Below are 17448 nucleotides of genomic sequence, written 5' to 3' on the forward strand. Positions count from 1 at the left end.
AATACCTTTAAATTATTGTAACTGGGGATTTGAGTTGCATGTTATGGGAATTACTATAGCAGGAACCACCTGAACCAATGGAGGACAGACCTTAGAAGAAGCAGTGCCAGTGCAGCAGCGACCCGACCTGAGCTGGCTTTGGTGCCCTGTAACTCCACACAACACACCACCTCTCCTGTCCTGAGTGACCACCAGAACAGATGGAGCCCAAAGTCATGGACTAAATTAACTTAATGGATGTTTTGTGGACATTTGTGGACATTTTAAAGACATTTTATAGGGGTGCTCGATAGACTACAGGAATGATATCTGTGTGCTGTATCAAAGGATGGGAAGGGTGGCGGTGGTTAATGAGGATGTATTGGGTAGTGTGGGACATGAGCGTGACATAAATGGTATGGAATAAGGGGTGGAGATGTGCTGGTTTGGGCTGGGATAGAGTTAATTTTCTTCACAGTAGCTGGTATGGGGCTGTGTTTTGGATTTGTGCTGGCAACAGCGTTGATAATCCAGGGATGTTTTAGCTATCGCTGAGCAGTGCTTGCACAGAGTCAAGGCCTTTTCTGCTCCTCACCCCACCAGCGAGGAGGCTGGGGGTGCACAAGACGCTGGGAGGGGACACAGCTGGGACAGCTGACCCCAGCTGCCCAAAGGGACATTCCAGACCATAGGACGCCATGCTCAGCACATAAAGCTGGGGGAAGAAGGAGGCAGGGGGGGACGTTCGGAGTGATGGCGTTTGTCTTCCCAAGTCACCGTTACGCGTGATGGAGCCCTGCTTTCCTGGAGATGGCTGAACCCCTGCCTGCCCATGGGAAGCGGGGAATGAATTCCTTGTTTTGCTTTGCCTGAGCACATAGCTTTTACTTTACCTATTAAACTGTCTTTATCTCAACCCATGAGTTCTCTCACTTTTACTCTTCTGATTCTCTCCCCAATCCCACCAGGGGGGAGTGAGCCAGTGGCTGTGCGGTGCTTAGTTGCCAGCTGGGGTTAAACCATGGAAAACTGGAAACTTTTTCGCCAACACCTTAAGTTAAATTCACGCCATCTCTTGCTGAAAGCAATCCTTGGTCAAGCTCACTCACCACAGAGACATTTATAAAAATCAAAGACATTTAGAAGACTTTATTCAACCTCAACAAATGTACGCTGAAGATTCATTTGACCCCATTAACCCGTAGACTGAATAACTGCAATAAGAAAAGAAAGGGTTGGGAAAGAGTTCAATAAAAAGATTCAAAGCACAGGAAAAACCTGTGGTCCACCGCAGTGTCTGCAGCTCAAGCTTCCAGCATTCGGGATTTTGCAGTGCAGCGCTTTGGGAAGTTTCTCCTTGTTTTGGGAGTCCTTCACAAGCCCCACGGATACAGATGTCTCAGCCACGTTCCGAGCAGGGCTGTGCAATTGCCTTGCTGTTATCGCCGGCCTTGTGCAGGTAGAGAGCAATATCTGGTCACTGAAATGCTCGGTGCCAAATTTCTGCCGTAGCCAAGCCAGCACGGCAGAGCCATACCGGCCGCCGGCACGGGGCTGCTCCACATGTCGTACGTCTGGGGGGGTCGGTCGCGGCGGGCTGCGATGTGCAGGAGTTTGGTTAACGGCGGTCACAGTTTTGCATGCGTGCATTTGGTAGCTTTTAGCAGCCAGTGCAAGCTCATCTGGCTTTCTTTTCTAAGCCTTATCCCTAATGTTTTATACAGTTCGTTAGCCAGTAAAATTATTATGCGCCTTGAAACTCAGTACAACATCCCTGAAAAGGAGCGGTGAGGGCTTCAGGACTTTTTCAGATGCTGTTTCATTTCCCAGTGCCCAGCAAATACATTTGCAAAATTGTGCTGTTTCATCTATCTTCCCTGCTGCCACAATTGTTTTAATATTAATTAATGGGAAATAATATTTTTGTATTGCTGATAAATTGCAGGGTCTTAGGTACAAAAGCAGCAGCATGCTTGAACACCACAGCTGGGAAGACAGATAGCTATTGAGAGAGTCACATTATTTAACTGACCGTCAGTTTTTCTCTGTAGCTCATTGCCAGGTTGGCTCGTGCTAAGGACACAGGTCTCTGCCGTGCCAGGATCTGCCGTGCATCCCACCGCTGCCGAGTTCGGGCACCTCTAAGGGAGATAGCCGTGCTCTGGGAAAAGCACGGGCGCTAAAACACACGCAGTCAGAGCAGAGGAAGAAATCTTGGATCCCGAGTATTCCTTCTCTGCTTTTAATAAACTGAAAGGAAAAACAAAGAACGTGCACGCGCTCCCCTCCCTTCCTTTCTCGTGCGAACAATAGCTGCGGTAAGAGAAAAGGAGGGCTTGAGCAGCGCAGCCTTTCCGAGCAGCTCGCTGAGCCACGCTAACGAGTTCGTTACAGGTACCGCTGAGCCCCTGAGCAGCCCGGGCTGGGGTCGCTTCCTCATCTGACACGAACAGGGAGGAAAACAAAAGCCCCGAAAGGCGAGACTGCAAGGGCAGAGCGTGCAGGGAAGGAGACGGGCTCCCAGCCTCCCTGCGGGCAGCCGTCCGCAGGGACTGCGGGTGAGCCCGAGCTGGGGGCAAGATGGAGATCTCCACTCGCTGTGGCAGGACCCTGAGCCTGCTGCACCCGGGAGCCGCTCCGACACCAGGACCTCCACTCTGAGCCGTGTCTGAGGGAAGTGATGTGGCTCGGTTGGCTAAATGAACCCTTCAAATGGCTGGCACCGACCAGTGGTGCGGGTACTGTGGCATTTCCCGCCCTCATCGCTGCCTTTGCTGGTGCAGAGGGACATGTACGCTGCCTGCTGCAGCCGAGGAGGCTTTGCAGATGGTTCCCACCACAGGGATCCCATGCAGATACGTACACCAAGGCCACAGCGTACTCCCAGTGTTGCAGCTTTGCCCAGGGAAAACACGGCGTTGACACACAGAGCTTGGGAAGAGCTGGGCCGCGGCTCCACGACCCCTCTGCCGTCGTGCAGGGTCTCCTGGAAAGGGGCGCTGAAGAAGGTAGCAAACCAAACACAGGTCCTTGAGCCACCAGACTGCCTCCCTCCACCATTACCACTGCTCACCCGTGCAGCCCCATTTCAGCTCGGAAAGCGGCACACGGGGTGTTTTACACCCTCTAAAGCAGGGCTCAGCACAGAGCAGGATGAGACAGGGGCAGCCCAGGGCACCGGTGGGGCCGAGGCAGAAACACGGGCTGGAGCAGCCCAGGAGCTATCGGAGACTCTGCAACGGCCGATGGAAATCGCCCTTTGCAGAGGCGGCGAGAAGCAGAGCTTGCCCCGCAGCTGTGTGTCCTGCCGTGTACACACGCTGCTCCAGCCCCGCAGAAATGTGTTGTCGCCCTCCGGACCAAGGGACACTGCTTCAGATGTGCCTGGATCCTTTGGTAGCATCCGTATTTTCCTGGCAGGCAGTTTTGCACCCTTTCCTTTGCTCTCCTCTGTTCTACAGCCAAAATGGCTCTTCTGGGCGTGCCAAGGATAAATGCAGAAATCAAAATAAATCACTCCCCTCCAGATCTGCTCTCTTAAAGCCACGAGACACGGGAGCTGCTCTCCGCTCTGGGTTTGGCCTCACTGGAGGATCTGCTGGCTGAGCTGGGCTGGCTTTAGGGTGGAGGGGGAGGCAGACACATGCCGCAGCCCTCAGTCAGGGCAGGACGGAGCTTTGCCTTGCGCTCTGGCTCCGTTCAGAGAGGCAGCATTTAGGAAACACACTTTTTTGGTGGGTGGGGTGGAAATGAGGGTCTTCTGGTTGTTGAACTGAGGAACGAGACCTCTCCATCCCCCCAGGGCTGGGGAGGGGGAACCTGGAGCAGCTTCATGTCCAGGCTGGACCCAGGCACTGGAGGATGCTCTGCAGCTCCCGCAGCCAGGGCATCCCTCCTCACCTCCCTCTATCTAACAGCAGCCGGGCGCTTTCTCATTTTCAAATGAGTTGAGAGAATCACTAAAACACAGAGTTGGGTTTTTTGGTTTGGTTTTTTTTTTTTTGTTGGGTTTTTTTTTGGTTTGGTTTTTTTTTTTTTAGCTTCACTTCTCTTTGCCGCCCTGTCTGTCCAGCGTGTAATGGAAATTTTACCACAGACGCTCGCGATGAACAAACAGGAAGCCGGCAGAAAGTGTGGCAATGTGCTGTAGCCCAGCTCAACTCAGCCGAGTGACAAGAAAGGCCATAAAAGCCGGCGTGGGGGTGGCAGGGTAGAGGAGAGCAGGCGAGATGGGCCGGGGCTGGGCAGCCGGCGCAGGGGAGCCGGCCTCTGGCCTCGCCTCCCCGGGGACAACACGGGTTCGCAGGTAAGGCAGGTGCTGCCCTGCACCTTCTTTTTCTCCCTTCTGCAGAAGTGATTTCTAATTATTCTTGGAAGTCCTCGCCGTGTTCCTGCTCGGCTCTTTCTTGCAACGGGGGAGGTCGGGAGGAGTCTGCCGCTGCTTCATCGCTCTGTCCCAAACTTACTAAAACTTAACCTCGTGCGGAGAAACTAATTCTATTTGGCTTTTTCTCTTTTTTCGGTCTTTGCAAGCCCATAACGCAAAGCTTAAAACGCCCCCAAAGCCAATCACAGATTTGCAATGGAGTTATTCGATAAGAAAAAGCTGTGCTGTGGCTCTGCAATCCCCTTAGTCCCTGCCTGAAAGATTTTTTTTCCTTTGCTGCTGGGCAAATCCAGAGTCGCTCCATTGAAGCAGATTGCTTGGCTGCATGTGGGGTACCTAGAGATGCATCTGGCTCAGTCCATACCATACACGTGGGAACGTGTTAGAGCCCAAACGAAGCACGAAATCCAGAAAGGGGCTGAAAATGGATCACAGGTTCCTCTGTGCCTTTTCCTGACAGCTTTTCTAGGCCCACTCACCGCTTGCATGGAGCTTGTCGGTGCCAAGCTTGAGAAATCCTTCCCTTTGATGTTGTAGTTAGTTGACTCGCTTTAATCGATGAGCTTTTAACGTTCATTTTTCCACTCTTACGGCAAATCGCTCTGCCACGACGCTGCCAGAAATGGCAGCCAGAGATCCCCTTCCCCAGAGAAGCGATTTTCAGCATCCCATAGCGTTAGGAAGCCGAATCGGGAAAACCCCCCCCATTACCTGTAGACATGGGCAGAAGGTTTTTGTGCTGCCGAATTTCAAAATCCAGGGCAGCCCCCGCAGAGTCACGCTCTGCCGCTCCTGCCGCTCGCGTGGGTGCTGCCGTCTGCAACCCCGGGAGCGGCTGCTGCCGAGGGGAAGGAGATCTGCTCTTCCCTGCCTCGCACGCTGATGGCCCAAGGAATCGCAGCAAGGGAAATGCATTAGACGTGAAGACAATTTGAAGATAATGAGGTGCTAGAGGATTTCCTGGAGTGCAGGCAGAGTCTCCATTAGTGGTGTTTCCAGGAACAGGCAGCTCTCAAAAATGGTTAAGGCAGAATTAACCCCGCAGCCCGTAGCAAGCCCAGACCCCTCCTGAGCCCAGCCCTTTTGCTCCCCTGCAGCCCCATACATCGTTCTGCATGCTCCTGGCCCAGGGCACTGCAGCCCTGAGCCCCAGTGTCCCCGTTTGACAGCGGCACTGGGTGATTTCAGCCCCTCCAGGCTGATGGAGCCTGGTGCTCTGCCCCACACAGCCAGACGCAGACCTCAGCACCTCCACGTGCTCCCTCTCCGAGACTGTCCCCAACTCATTACATGTGTTGAAAAGCAGCCGATGCCTGTTCGAGCAGGCGCGCAGCCTTCCCACTCTGCACAGCCCCCATCGTGTGCTTACCGAGAGGCTGTAGCACGCCCCGGCATGCACCTCCTTTCTTTTAAAACCAAAAAAAATCCACACAGGAGAGAAATAGGGCCAGGATCTCAAAGGGCCCGCGCTCACGCGGCTGCCCTCCTCCCCGCTCCCGTCAAGGTAAAGGGCGAAGTTTTCCTCCACCGCCGAGCACAGGACCACGCACAGCCCGGGCTGCATGGCGCGGGGCGGGCAGAGCTCAGCTGCTGAGGAGTCGCAGCCCCTGCCACTGTCTGGTGGCCGGGACCATCCCTGCTTCTCCTTCCTGACCTTCCTAAGTCCTTGCATATGGATCAGCTGGAGATGGTTCACACCGACCGCTCTCTCTGGGTCCCTGCCTGACGCTGCTCACGTTCTCGGAGGCTCTGGGCACCTCCTGCCGTTTACCCCGGGTGGATGGAGAGGGACAAGTCTTGTACGCGTGGCACAAGCCTTCCTCCTGCCCGCACTTTGCGGTTGCAAAACCTGCAAGGCCACGACCAGTTCCTTACAGGAGCAAAAAGCCCTTTGGCTGGTCCAGTTAGAATCAGGAGATGCCCACGTGCTGCAGCAGTTTGGCTTGAGTAGGAATTTCAATGAAGTGACTCAAAGCCCGCATGGGAACGTGCAGGGCTGGGTGGCTGGGGATGTTAGGAGGATCAGGCAGGTCCCACAGGCAACCCCACCACAGAACCAGAGTCCCAGTGCTACCTGATAACACAGACCAAAAAACCCACCACTGGCTGTTAAACCCGCGGACAAGGCCATTCAGCTGGCCCACGGCTGCACGTCCCCAGCCTGGGGACGCATCCCTCCTCCTGCCCCTCTCAGCACCCGCTTCGGGATGCCGAGCCCAGAAACAGTCCCGGGTGCTGCCGTGAGCCACCCCGGCAATGTGCAACGGCAGGAAGGAAAAAAAACGAAGGGGAAAGGATGGAAGGCGAGCTGCCAGCCCGGTGCAGGGGGTGTGCAGGCAGGGGTTCAGCCCTGCCAGACACCCCTGTCCCTCTGCAACAGCCTTGGCCCCGTGCATCAAGGCGTCCCCAGGGGAAAACAGCCTCCCACCAGCATCTCTTTGGGAAGGGGCTGTTCCAGGCAGAGCCCAGGGGTCAAGCCGGGACAGAGAGGAGCTGAAGTGCCGCTGTAGGAAGGCAGAGCCCCGGGGCTGCTTCTCTGCTTTCTCTTCCAAATTCCTCAAAGGTTGAGGGGTCTGGGCGAGCACGTGGCATGGGGCACGGGACGTGGGGCGCAGGGCGCATGGCGTGGGGTTCGGCGGCTGCCCAAGCGAGGGGCACCTCGAGGACTGTCTAACCTGAGAATGGTGAAACATAAGGGTCAATCTCAGGTTCGTCAGCCCATGAGACGCCTTCTCCAGAGCGGGACGGGCAGCGCCGGCCCCCACCGGCACCACGGCCGCCCCCTCCACCCGACACGCGGCGGGGATGGACGGCGGGGAGCAGAGGGGCACCGGAGCTTTGCCTGCAGCCTTTCACCGATGCACGTGTGAACCTTGGCACGGCTGTTTGTGACAATGGGGAAGGAGCAGGGTGGGTGCCAGCCCCCAGGGAGCAAAGGGAGGAAAGTGGCCGGCTAATCCCACCCGTTCCTTAGGAGAAGCTGCTGGAAGCTCGGCCACGCTTTAACGCCGAAGCTGTCACAGTCGGCCAAGCACCGGCTGCCGCGTGCGACTTGCTGTTCACGAGACAGAAGGCTCCGAGTGCTAAAAGCGCCTAATGAGGAGCCTCTGTGACTCCCACCAGCTGCGAGGCCGCCGGATCCACGCCTCTGCGAGCCAACGAGCGCAGCCGAGGGGTGAATTTGGCATCCCTGAAAGCATCATTAACACGTCGCTCCTCGCACTCCTGACTAGAGGAAGAGACAGTGACATCCCTAAAAGTGACGGTAATGAATCCCCAGGCAGCACACGGGGCCCTTCAGTGCTGAATGTGTCAGTAATTTATGAAGGGAGCAGAAAAAAAAAATTTTTTTTTTTTTTTTTTAATTTTCCAACTTGAGCTTCCTAAATAAAACACGAGTACAGGACGCACTTGTTGGATTCACTGTCTTTCCTACAATTAAATAACTAATCCTAAAGCACACAGACCAAAAGAAAAATGGTCTAAAGCATTACCAGCCCCAGTGCTGGCCGTGGGGGTAACAGATGAACCGAGCTGCATCTCCCCATGTCTGCTCCTGGCCATGAGGGTGTCAGTGCAGGAGTAGCTCTCCCTGCCCAGAGCCACTGGCTCGCTCCTCCCGAGCCGGAATGGCCCCCAAAACCCCACGGGTGATGCTCCGGGCATCAGCCCCTCCTGCTGCAGCTCTCCCCCTGACACACAGCCCCTGGCCCTCCCCAGTGCTGCTTCTGCAGAGCAGCCGCAGGAGACGGGGCAAAAAGGGTTTTGCAGAGAGAGCCCAGCCCCACGTGTAGGGGAGCAGCCGAAATCGCTGCCGCTGGCACACCCGGGCACAGCCACTGCAGCCAGAAGGCAGAGCAGCCCCGAAACGTGGGCCAACCCCTGCAGCGAGGGCTCCCTGGCTGCCGGTGCCCGGCTCTGCCGCCTCCGCTCCCGTGGCCCCGAGCCATCTGGGGTCACCTGTCCCCGTGCTTGGCCTACATAAAAATAAGCCCCAGACTCACTTGTATGCGTTGCACCAACGCTGCCCCACAGCAGAGAGCGGCCGGGCAGGCAGGAGAGCTGCTGGGTAGGCAGGGGAGCAGCTGGGTAGGCAGGGGAGCAGGGAGGCAGGTAGGGGAGCAGCTGGGTAGGCAGGGGAGCAGGGAGGCAGGCAGGGGAGCAGCTGGGTAGGCAGGGGAGCAGGGAGGCAGGCAGGAGAGCAGCTGGGTAGGCAGGGGAGCAGGGAGGCAGGCAGGGGAGTAGCTGGGTAGGCAGGGGAGCAGGGAGGCAGGCAGGGGAGCAGCTGGGTAGGCAGGGGAGCAGGGAGGCAGGCAGGGGAGCAGCTGGGTAGGCAGGAGAGCACCAGCACCCTGCGAGTCCCAACCCGACTTCGAGGAGACTTAAAACCATGCCGGGAGCCCCCACCAGCAGTCGGGCAGCACGGGGGGAGGCAGCTCCACTCCCCCGCACTGGGGCTCCCCAGGGCCAGGGCTCCAGTCGCTGGTGGAGCTGCTTCCTTCTCCTCCTGGGATTTGGGGGGGGGCGCGTTTGCCCTCAGCACCCACCAGGTCTGGGAGATGCCCTGGGAGCTGCAGGCAGGGCAGCGGCAGCTCCCGGCCGAGGGCTCCTGCCAGCGCGGCAGGGACAGGCTCAGCACCTGGCACAGCCGTGGCACGGGGTCAGGCTTCGGGGGACAGAGGGAAAAGCAGGCTCGGGTGGAGCACTGGAAATTACGGCAGTTCTCGGTGATTCGGTAAAGAAAAGGACTTACAAAATGCACCACGCGCAAAGCAAGTGGGAGGCAGATGCTCCCCCCTCCCACCCGCCCGATGGCTGCTTTGCTTCTGCTAGGAGTTATTTTGCAGTTGAGGGGGGCACGGGGGAGCCCCCCGCTCGCCACCCCCACAAATCCCCTTCGCCCTTTTCCATGACCCTCCAGAAAGCGGCAGAGCCCTTGTTTTTCGGGTGGCTCCTGACCTGGAGCAGGATGGGGAAGGTTCTTGCCGTTCATTCATGTTCTATTTAATGTGGCTTGGGTTTGGGTTTTTTTTTTTTCCCCCTTCTCTTGAAACGTTTATTCCTCATGAGGGAATTTTAATTTTAGAGGCAGCAGCACTTCTGCAAGATGAAGTGATTGCCGAGCTCCAAGTGCCGAATGATGGGAGCTCCAGCAGGGAGGGAGGAAAAGGCAAATGGATCACATGCACGAATCCCTCGGACGCCGATTTGCATCCAGAGGTGTGCGTCTGTGCTGGGCGATGGGGCTGGGGGAAGAACGTGCCTGTTGTACTCGGCCCAGGCGGGGAAAATGGGGCTCCAGAAGCTCCTTTACGCTTCTGAAGTGAAGTTTTCATCTGCGTGACACCAGGAGAGGAATCACTCGGAGGAGCCGAGGAGGGTGCCGGGGCTGCCTTCGCTGGGCAACTTCCGAAGGAGCCGCCGGTGCCGGCGGGGTGAAACTTTCCCTGCGAGACGAAGCGCTGCGGAGCTGAGGGCCGACCCCGCACACGCGTGTGCTCCCCGGCGTGCCCCTCGCCGTGGGGAGCACCCTGCTCCGTGGGGCTGTCCGGGGGACGGAGCGTGGATTCGTGTCTGAGTGCTTGGAAACACGTCCCGGTGCGACGCGGGAGCGGGGGGCTCGGCCGGCTGGTCCTGCTGCACCCCCAGTTCCCCCCCCCCCCCCGTCACACACGGAGGGTCCGTCATGCACACGCATGTGCACACGCACACACACACACACTGCCCCCCCCATCTCCCGAACACCCCCACCGCTCTGACACACTCACAGAAACACCCCTCGAACCGTGTGTGCCTGCTTGCACACACACCCCTGCACACCCTCCGCACCCCCATGGGCCCCCCCATACAGCCCCGGCAACACTCACCCCCCTCCCCCCCACGTACCCCCGTGTCCCCCAGACTCTCCCCCCCGCACCCCCATGCCCCCCCAGACTCTCACCCCACGTACCCCCATGTCCCCCCCAGACTCTCACCCCCCGCGCCCCCGTGTCCCCCCCAGACTCTCCCCCCTGTACCCCGTGTCCCCCCAGACTCTCCCCCCCGTACCCCCATGTCCCCCCCAGACTCTCACCCCCCGCACCCCCGTGTCCCCCCAGACTCTCCCCCCCCCGCACCCCCGTGTCCCCCCAGACTCTCCCCCCCCCGCACCCCCGTGTCCCCCCAGACTCTCCCCCACCCCCCGTGTCCCCCCCGCCTCGCGGCCGTTCAGCACCGCGGACAGCTCCCGCCGCCCCGGCCCCGCGCCGGGCCCCGCTCCGCCTCACCGGGGGGGGGGGGGCCTGAGGAGGGGGGGGCCGCCCCGCGCCGCCCGGCTATAGCGCGGTCACGTGGGTCCCGCCGCCGCCCCTATATAGCGCGGCGCGGCGCGGCGCGTCCTGTCCTGCCCGGCGGAGCGGCGGCGAGCGGTGAGCGAGGCCGGGGAACCGGGGCAGCCACCCCACCCGGGGACCCCCGGGGTCCTAATCCCGGGGGGTGTCCGGTCCTGGGGGCGTGAGGGTCCCGTGTCGGGGGGGGGGGGGGGGGGGGGGGGGGGGGGGGGGTATCCCATCCCCGGGAGCAAGGAGGGTCCCATCCCCGGGGGGGGGGGGGTGGTCCCGTGCCAGGAGGAGGAGGGTCCCAGATCCCCAGGGGGTCCCAGATCCCGGGGGGGGGGAGGTCCCGTCCCAGCGGGCAAGGGTGTCCCATGCCCGGGGGGAGACCCGGTGCTGGGGAGGGGGGTCCTATGCCGGGAGCAGGGGTGTCCCATCCCCGGGTGGGGTCTTCCAGCCCACGGGGGGGTCCTGTCCCCAGGAGGGTCCTGTCCGCAGGAGGGTCCTGTCCCAGGGACAGGGGAGGGGGGGTCCCATCTGCGGGGGTCTCTGTCCCCAGGGGGTCTCATCCCTGGGGCGGGGGTCCCCTATGATGTGAAGCCCCTCGGGTGCCCCCTGACCGCAGCGGGGGGGATGTGGGGGTCCGGGGTGGGGGTGGGGGGGTCTCTTGCAGGCATCTGGCCCCGGAGCGGCGGCTGCGATGCGGGTCAGGATGATTTCGGCTGCCTCCGTCCTCGTCCTGCTCTTCCTGCCCTCGGAGACCTGCTCGCCCCTGCAGTGGCCCCGGGGCCCATCCCGCAGGCTGACCCTGGCCCCCCAACCCACCTGGGAGCCCTGGCCAGGAGCCCCAAGACCCTCGGTCCCTACCGCCGGCCTCCTGCCCCAAAGACTATGCCAACCTTGTGGGGCAGAGCCCACCCCGGCCCCCCGCGCCCCGCGAGCGCTGCAAACCGGCAAGAGGCGAGACGGCAAACCCAACTCGCTGGATCTCACCTTCCACCTCCTGCGCGAATTCCTGGAGATGTCCCGGGAGGAGAGGCTGGCCCAGAAGGCGCTCAGCAATAAGCTTTTGCTGCAGAGTATAGGAAAATGAAGGAGGATCGTGGTGGGGGGGTAACGAAGGAAACCGACCCCATAGCGAGCGGCCGTGGCAGAGCAGAGAAGGGGGGGGGAATGCTGCTACCCAGCCAGGGGCTGGAGCCGTACCCAGGGAGCCCCCCCACCTTGCCCGACGGGGTCCCCGTCGCCGCGTCCCGCGTGTTGCTCTCGCTGTTGTGCATTAAAGTCGCCCTCGCACCTGCCCCGCTGCCGTGCTTTTGCGCTTGCCGTCCCCCCCCATGCACCTCCGGATCCATCCCCTTCGTAGACACAGGGTTTGGGAATTCTTTGACGTACCGGCGTTGCAGCAACTGTGGGTACCGAGCATCCTTTCTCCTCCCAGAGCTGCTCGGTCCTTACCACCACCCATGAATCCAAACCAGGTCTCCCCCAAAACACCGGAGCAATCCCAGATGCATCCCTGGATGAAAGGCACCGGCAGAAAGCGCTCTGAGTGGTGCGGCTCGCGCCTCTCCCGCCCGAGGAACTTCGTTCCTCGGGCGGGAGAGGCGCGAGCCGCACCACTCAGCAGCCATGGGAGCACATGGACACGCACGTGCATGTGGACACACACGCACACACGTGCATGCATGTGAAAAACCACCATCAGCTGCACAATAAGAAGTGAGGCCGTGCAAACAGCCCCCGGTATCAAGATGGAGCAGCACGTGCTGCAGAGGGGCTGGCGGTCAGTCCTGCAAGAGGGTCTTGAGTTGGTTGGGATGTGGCGTTGGGGATTGTGTCCCACCATAGCTCACCAGCAGCCTGTGAGGGATCAGCATCATCCGTGAGTGATCGCCATCACCCATGAGCCCGTCACCCATGACACCATCACCCACGAGTGCATCTCCATCACCCGTGAGTGATCAGCATCACCTGTGAGCCCGTCGCTGTCACCCATGAGCCCGTCACCCATGACACCATCACCCATGAGTGCATCTCCATCACCCATGAGTGATCACCATGACCTGTGAGCCCATCACCATCACCCATGAGCCCATCGCCATCACCCATGACACCATCACTGTCACCCATGACACCATCACCCACGAGCCCATCTCCATCACCCATGAGTGATCACCATCACCCGTGAGCCCCTCACCATCACCCATGACACCATCACGCACGAGCCCATCACCATCACCTGTGAGTGATCAACATCACCCAAGCCCATCACCATCACCCGTGAGCCCATTGCCATCACCCGTGACACCATCACCCACGAGCCCATCTCCATCACCCATGAGTGATCATCACCCGTGAGCCCGTCGCCATCACCTGTGACACCATCACCCACAAGCCCATCACCATCACCCATGACCCCATTGCCATCACCCACGAGCCCATCACCATCACCCGTGAGCCCATCGCCATCACCCATGACACCGTCACCCGAGCCCATCACCATCATCTGTGAGCCCACCACCATCACCCATGACCCCATCGCCATCACCCATGACACTGTCACCCGTGAGCCCATCGCCATCACCCACGACACCATCACCCACGACACCATCACCCACAAGCCCATCGCCATCACCCATGACCCCATCACCATCACCCACGAGCCCATTGCCGTCACTCGTGAACGATCACCATCGCCAATGCAGCCAGACACAGCATCCCACAGGGACCCAAAGGTCCCTCATCCTCCTCATCCTCCTTCCAGGGCTACGCTAGCAGCAGCTCCGGTGCCAGCAACCAAAAATATCCCGGAGAGCAGTCATGGGTCTCTCAAACCAAGTTTGATCTTCTCTGAAGCCAGTGGTTACATGGGACAAAGCTTCTCCGCGCACTGCTAATGCACTGTGATCACTTTGTGGGCTGGGGTTTTTTTTTTTCTGTAAAGGTACATTTTCTCCCATTATGAAAAAAAAGTAAGGAATACATAAAAGCAGTAATTACTGCAAGGAAAGGGAGGAACAGTTTGTTAAACCAGAGGCAATTACACACAGCCTGAGGCAGCCGGCGTGGCTCAGAACCGCTTTTAACCCTCTCTGGAAAGCTGGGGCCTTGCTGGGGCAGGAGGGGGGTCTGGGACCAGCTGAGCTGAGACCCCCAAACCTGGCGGGAGGAGGAGAAGGAGGAGGAGGAAGAGGAGGAGAAAGAGGAGAAGGAGGAGGAGGAGGAGGAGGAGGAGGAGAAGGAGGATTTCTGCTGCTTGCAGGGTGCCGGGTGCCAGCAGCAGCCTAAGGCAGGACAAGTGCTCAGGGAGCGACCTAGGACATGAGCGGGGGACAGCCGGGTGTGCGTGTCCGTCCGTGGGGGCTGTAGGGGACGTTTCTGGGACGCTGCACCGGGGACAGCGGCTCGGCAGGCGCTGGTGGCTTCTCCTGCACCGTCCATGGGTGCCAGCGAGCTCTGGCTGGAGCAGCCCCGTGTCCTCCGGCCGCAGCGGCCGCAGAGCCCTCCCAGGGCAGGCACGGCTTTTACAAACAGGGTTTGCTCCGAGTCCCGGGCTGGGAGCTGCGCCCCGAGACCCGGCCAGGGCTTTTCCTCCTCCAGTATTGCTGCAAACAGCTCTGAAAGCCGCCGCTTCCCGGCCTCGCAGCAAGTTTGTGCCTTTTAGTGTCACGGCTGGCGGTTTGGGACAAGGTTTAATGAAACCTGAGCTTGGTGGCTCTTGGAGGAAGACGAGCATCCGTGTAAGAGCTTTCCTGACTGTGCATCAGCAGCAAGAGCATCATAGCCCCTCCATGGGGTCCTGGCCCCCTCCCTCCTCGCGCTGTCCCCTGCACTGCGGCACGGACCCCCACATTGCCTCGATCTCCCTCCCGCAAACACAGCCCCGTGCTCGGTGGGGGGACCACTGCCTGCCAGCCCCTGCCCGTGCTGCCGGCCCCTGCCTGTGCTGCAGCTCTGGGGCAAGATGGAGCTGAAGCAGGTTTGGGGAAGGCTGCCAGGCACAGACCGCCGTGGCAGGAGGGTTTGCTCTACTGCATCCCCTGGGGGAAGGAGGAAGGGTGTGCCAGGGGCCGTGCACAGAGCCCTCTGCAAACTGCGGGGTCCTCAGCGTCCCCTCCCCGCAGCCAGCTCAGCCAGCCCAGCCCTGGGTGAGCGACCGGCGGTGGGCACGGGGACAGACAGGACCTCTGGCACCCTGGGGACATCAGAGAGGGGACAATCTGACCCTGACCCTGCACCCCCCAGCCTAGCTTTCCCGAGGGTCTTCTCTACCCCAGCAGCTTTTTTCCTCTGCCCGGCAGCGCCTTTTCCAAGCGAGGCCGCAGCAGCTCACGGTCGATGAGCCAAACCCCAGCTTTCAGCAAGGGACGGCTCCAGCCCCGGCTCCGCATCGCTGCGTCCCCTCCCCTGCCCAACCGCCCCGCAGCCCCTTCCTCCGCGGTGCCGTGTCCCCCGGCTCAGGGTGGTCCCTAGAGCCCAGAGAGGGACCTGAGGCTCTGGATCTCCTCCCGCTCGTCGGTGACCCTCTGCATCATGCGCTTCCCTTCGCCCCTCCGGGCCGGCGTACGTGGTGCCAAATTTCACTCCCACAGTCCCCAAGAGCACAATTTGCCGGCCGGGATGAGCCCAGGGCACGCTGCCGGCAGGCAGAGAGGCAGGGCATCCTTCAGCCGTCGGCACACAGGCAGAGCATCCTTCGGCCCGTCCGAAGCACAGCACACGGGCCACTGTTTGTATTCAGCATTTCCAAGCAATGGGAAACGGAAGGTAGCCGGGCAGCAGCAGGGCTCGGCCATGGGAGCCAACGGCCCGGCTGCGGGGTGGGAGGCAGGAGCCTGCCCACGATGAATGGCCGTATGCGGGTACCAGCTTTCATCCCGAGTTGGGGTGAAGATGAAATTCTTACACCCAAGTAGCCCATGATACAAACCCCCAAAAGCGACACGTAAAGGGGTTTAACTTGTTACGAGGGGGAAACAATCGTTTAAAAAAAAAAATAACCCCAAGTCTCCAATAGAAAATGTCATTTTATGTAAAGAGCCAGCCCCCAGCTCGGTCCCCCAGCGCCCCGAGGGCAGCGCGGCCAGAAGGTGCCCCATGATGGGACGGACGCCTTTTCCCAGCGAAAGGGAGCCAAAATAGTCCCTCCTCGGCTCGGATGTTTCCAACTTCAGGCTGCCAGCGGGAGCGTTTTGCTCGCTGTGCCCTGCCTGCCCTGCCTGCACCCCTGCCAGGCATCCCCAGCCACGGATAACCCTCACCAGGGCACGGTGCGACGGGAGCCCTTCCTCCGTTCTCAGCCCAGCTGCCCAAAGCCACCGACCTGCCCTGCCGCGGTGGCTCCAGGACACGGCTCGGCTTTGGCACGAGGGGAGGGTGGTGGGAGGCCGCTGCCCGCAGGGAACCGTCCTGCAAGGCGAGGGGTTGGAGCGGGACCGGGCGCCGTCCCCCGGCTGCGCCGAGGCCGTACCCATGGCGAGCCCTGCCGGGGAGCACGCGCTGAGCTGAAACAGCGCGATTTTGTGCTTACCTCCTTCTGGCGGATTTCCGTCAAATGCGGAATTAACCTCTTCAAAATGAGTGATCCCAGGGAAGCCGCGCGGGTAACAAAAGCCGCTGGTGCCACCTTTCACCACGGGCAGCCTTTCACCCGCCACGGACCCAGGCAGGGGTGCAGGACTCAGGTTTACGCTGCCTCGGTCCCCACCTTGGCTTGGAAAGAAGTCTCATGGCAGCCGTCGGCAGTCTTTGACTCATCTTTGCTTCCGTCTCTCCACCGGCAACGCCAGGAGCAAAACCAGCCTCCGACAATGTGAGCTGCTTCAGAAAAGGGTATTTTTACTGCAAACAGAGAGACTTCCACCGAGGCCGGAGCAGCCGGCCCCTTCCCCGGTGCCCTGCAATCATTTCTCGCACCGCCTGGCAACTATAACTTGTATTTACACCCCAAATACCGGCCATGGTCTGGCATCATATAAATGCCTTTGGCCTTTTAACGCTCAAAAAATGCCGGGGACCCCATGGCAGGTGCAAGAGGGGGCGGAAGGGAGCAGCCACGGTCCCTGCCATGGGGACCCTGCGCCCATCCGCACCCACAGAGCCGAGGAGCCGCTGGGCACCGCGATGTGGCCAGCGCGGGGACAGCGGGAGACAGGAGACCTCTCCCACGTCCCACCCAGCTCCACGCCGCACCAGGTCCCTCGGGCCGCGCCGACCCTTCCTCTTGCGACGAGTTCCAGCGTTGCAGATAAGGAAAGAAAAAGCCGATGGGCGTTTCTGCATTGAAAACATTTATTTTACAACAGTGGTTTCAGATAACTTAGCAATCTTTATTTTAGTTTATATTCAGACATACAATACACAAATTACCATGCTAAAACAGAAAATAATTCCTTCTGCCATAACTGCGTGTATGTACAGGAGCTCAGTAGTATCGAGTGTTACAATCCACAAAAGTTCAGACAGCCACATCTACTTACATACAGTTCAAAGTATGGTCCTTTAGTAACATAACAAAATATATATATGTCTATATTATAATTGCTTTTCAGATGCATTTATACTTCGATTGTGGGTTTGGTTTGGCTTTTTTTTTTTTTTTTACAATTTTTTTTTTTTCTTTCTTAAAGATGGGCTCCCCCCCACCCCCACCCCACCCCGCCCGAGTTGAAGTACAGTGCAAACGCAGAACGCATTCTCTCCCGGCGTCCTCAGCTCCCTCAGGCTTCATAAAGAGGCCAATACAACCAAACCCCGTGATGAATTACT

The 17448-nt window shown here is 59.5% G+C and overlaps 1 protein-coding gene across 1 annotated transcript; it reads left to right on the top strand.

Annotated features, from left to right (window-relative positions):
- The first annotated feature begins 4208 nt into the window (after positions 1-4208).
- Positions 4209-11770, top strand: LOC127023491 (corticoliberin-like). Its single transcript, XM_050907606.1, is given in 4 exon segments — positions 4209-4285; positions 10687-10751; positions 10754-10773; positions 11351-11770. Coding segments are annotated over 4 exon segments (582 nt in total).
- The last annotated feature ends 5678 nt before the right edge of the window (positions 11771-17448 follow it).

This window comes from Gymnogyps californianus, chromosome 17, assembly GCF_018139145.2.
Source record: "Gymnogyps californianus isolate 813 chromosome 17, ASM1813914v2, whole genome shotgun sequence".
Lineage (NCBI taxonomy): Eukaryota > Metazoa > Chordata > Aves > Accipitriformes > Cathartidae > Gymnogyps > Gymnogyps californianus.